Consider the following 2,681-nt stretch of genomic DNA (forward strand, 5'->3'; position numbering starts at 1 on the left):
AATAGGGCGAATCCGCGTTTGTAAACAAGCAGTCTATCCCTTTTGCTCAAGTGACAGTTCACGGCAAGTAAGACAGGGATAGACTGCTTGTTTACAAACGCAGATACGCCCTATTGAACTGTTACTGCGGAACTATCCCAACAAGATTCCAAATTAAGTTGAAAAAACATGGCCTGGTGACATCAACTAAGATAACGGAAGTGATCACTAGAGGCATATTTAAATTGTATCGTTGAAACACTTTTTTCAAATAACTAACCTACCTTTTAAGCGTAATGATTATTTCGGTTCAACTTATGTCTTTTTGGTACAAGAATCTTAAAAATAAAGCTCGTAACAGATCCAACTACACTCAAACCCCGGTGGTTTGACACCAATTGTTGTCAAACGAAAGGGGTCACTTTTTAGTTTGACACCACTTTTACACCGAGTTCACACACACTACTAAACGTAAGTTTTAATAGTGTGCGTAAGCGCCGTGTAAAAAGTGACAGCTCGTCACTTTTTAGTTTGACTTTGACCAACCAACGGGGTACAAACTAAAAAAGTGTCAAAGGAAAAAGTGACAAACCACCGGGGGTTGAGTGTATCCCCCCCAACCACCGGAAAACAATCCATTCAGCTTCTACGGTTCTCGAACAAGCAATGATCACACAAAACATTTTCTATTCGGACTATGTTTTTTTATGGAGATCCGTTTCTTTTAGGACGCAATGGAATATTACCGAAAATGGTTCCTGAAGATGGACGGAAATTTGTAAACATTTGCAAATTGTTTTTTGTATGGGGACCATCCATAAACCACGCGGACACTTTTTGGGAATCTGTTACCCCCTTCTCCTGGACAATTGCCCATACAAAAAAAAAAAAAACATTTTTGTATGGATCGTGGACAATCGCTATAACCTGTGTTATTTACCTCTGCTCGGGTTAAAACGCGGATCAGCGCATAATTAATGATAAATAAATAGCATTTGTATGAAATATTTTATAACTTTCTGTCACCGGATTCGCATACCTCTCCTTTATTCTTCCTCTCATGCGCGAAACGATGTCGCAGGCAAAACATGATCAAGTCGAAGTGTAAATAAAGAGTCTAACATGCTCACGTCGGTTGACAACAACAAAAAACACCCTTTTCAATGTCAAACATTGCATCTATTTCAACTCAAAAAATCTCAAAACTTTTCTCGAGAAACCCCTCACTTTCCAGCCTTTGATTGGATGTCTTCACTCTTGTGAGTGCCGTCGCAGAAGGGACGGTTTTTGGTGTGCTTACAGTTGCATAACCAGTAAGTGCCGGTTTTCTCCACCTGGAATCGCACCGGCCTACAAATAAAACAATTTTTAATTGCAGTTCAAAATCAAATGAATTGAATTAAAATTACTTTAGCGTAATTTTGTACTGCACCAGCTTGTGTGTTCCGTCGCACAGGGGCTGTGACTTGGACTTGCCGCACAGGCACCACGAGTATCGTTTGCCTACGGGTTAGAACAACAATGTTTAGTTTACTTTGCGGTATCAAAGTCCACCCCAGCTAATTACCCTCTTCCAGATCGATCTTGAACGGCTTCTTATCGTACACCAACCCATCGGGCTGCTGATGCTGGGCCGTCGAGAGATCAGCGATAACGTTCTTCGGAATCTCGGAGCTGTTCAGTCTGACGGAGGACGTCGAGAGAAATTTCTATAAGGGTGAATTTATTGGATGATTGTGGAAATGTCCAATGTAAAACATCTTACCGGCACATTTGAGGACAGACGGCATAACACCGAGCTCCGGATAATATTCATTTCTGCTTAAAATTATAATTCAAAAATGCACAAATTGGAAATTGAACTCCACAGACGAGAGCACGAATGATTGTGTAAACTTGTAAACACACGGGGCGCTTTTGACAGTCCGTCTCAGCTCAGCTGATATTTATGTGCATGCAGCAGCTGCAGCAGGCGACGGCATTTGACGGACCCCTCGTCGGTCTTGCGTTGCCAGATTGTCCTGTGTTAATTTTGATGTATTTCACGGTGTATTTTTAAGGTAAAAAAGATCTTCGTCAAAAATCGATGAACATTAAGATAAAAAAAAATCAGCAGGTGAGCAATTCTCAACGAAATCGGCCGATTTCGACCATTTTTTTGTATTTTTTTGATTTGGCTCAAACTTTGTGGGGGCCATCCCCATGACCAAAGAAGCTATTTTGTGTCATTTGTTCACCCATACAAGTCTCCATACAATTTCAGGCAGCTGTCCATACAAAAATGGTACGTAAACATTCAAAAATCTGTAACTTTTGAATGAATTTTCTTATCAATTTGGTGTCTTCGGCAAAGTTGTAGGTATTGTTGAGGAATATCCAGAAAAATTAGGTACACGAAAAAAATGGCGATTTAAAAAAAAACTTTTTTTTCACAAACACTCAATTTCCCAAAATAAGTATTTTTTTTGATTTTCGAGATTTTTGTGAAATGTTTTAGGGGACCAAAACCCGCAACTTTTGATCCATAGAGAAGTTTGGTAAAACAGTCTGTCTGTGAGTTATGATTTTTAAAAAATAGTGATTTTTGAAAAAAAACTAAATTTTACACATCCATTTTTTTCCAGAGATTTTAATGTAAAATTGAATCTGCAATAGAAAAGTGCTTTACAGATTGTATGACATAGAGTTATCTAAGCCCGCTC

At 39.1% G+C, this 2,681-nt stretch overlaps 1 protein-coding gene across 1 annotated transcript; it reads right to left on the bottom strand.

Moving 5' to 3' along the window:
• Nucleotides 1-1,136: 1,136 nt before the first annotated feature.
• On the bottom strand, nt 1,137-1,862 carry LOC6036216 (CDGSH iron-sulfur domain-containing protein 3, mitochondrial). The gene is made up of 4 exons (XM_001846239.2): nt 1,745-1,862; nt 1,547-1,688; nt 1,389-1,482; nt 1,137-1,329 (listed from the first exon to the last, which is right to left on the bottom strand). The coding sequence occupies exons 1-4, from the start codon at nt 1,793-1,795 to the stop codon at nt 1,203-1,205; spliced, it is 414 nt and encodes a 137-aa protein (XP_001846291.2). The 5' UTR covers nt 1,796-1,862; the 3' UTR covers nt 1,137-1,202.
• Nucleotides 1,863-2,681: the final 819 nt, after the last annotated feature.

The sequence above is a fragment of the Culex quinquefasciatus genome, chromosome 3 (assembly GCF_015732765.1).
Source record: "Culex quinquefasciatus strain JHB chromosome 3, VPISU_Cqui_1.0_pri_paternal, whole genome shotgun sequence".
Taxonomy (NCBI): domain Eukaryota; kingdom Metazoa; phylum Arthropoda; class Insecta; order Diptera; family Culicidae; genus Culex; species Culex quinquefasciatus.

Excerpts from the sequence above, each read along its gene's own strand:
- LOC6036216 (XM_001846239.2), bottom strand. The coding sequence starts at position 1,795 with ATGAATATTATCCGGAGCTCGGTGTTATGCCGTCTGTCCTCAAATGTG. Across the intron at positions 1,689-1,744 it reads GTCTGTCCTCAAATGTGCCG|AAATTTCTCTCGACGTCCTC; the intron begins GTAAGATGTTTT and ends TCACCCTTATAG. Across the intron at positions 1,330-1,388 it reads CAGTACAAAATTACGCTAAA|GCCGGTGCGATTCCAGGTGG; the intron begins GTAATTTTAATT and ends TTTTATTTGTAG.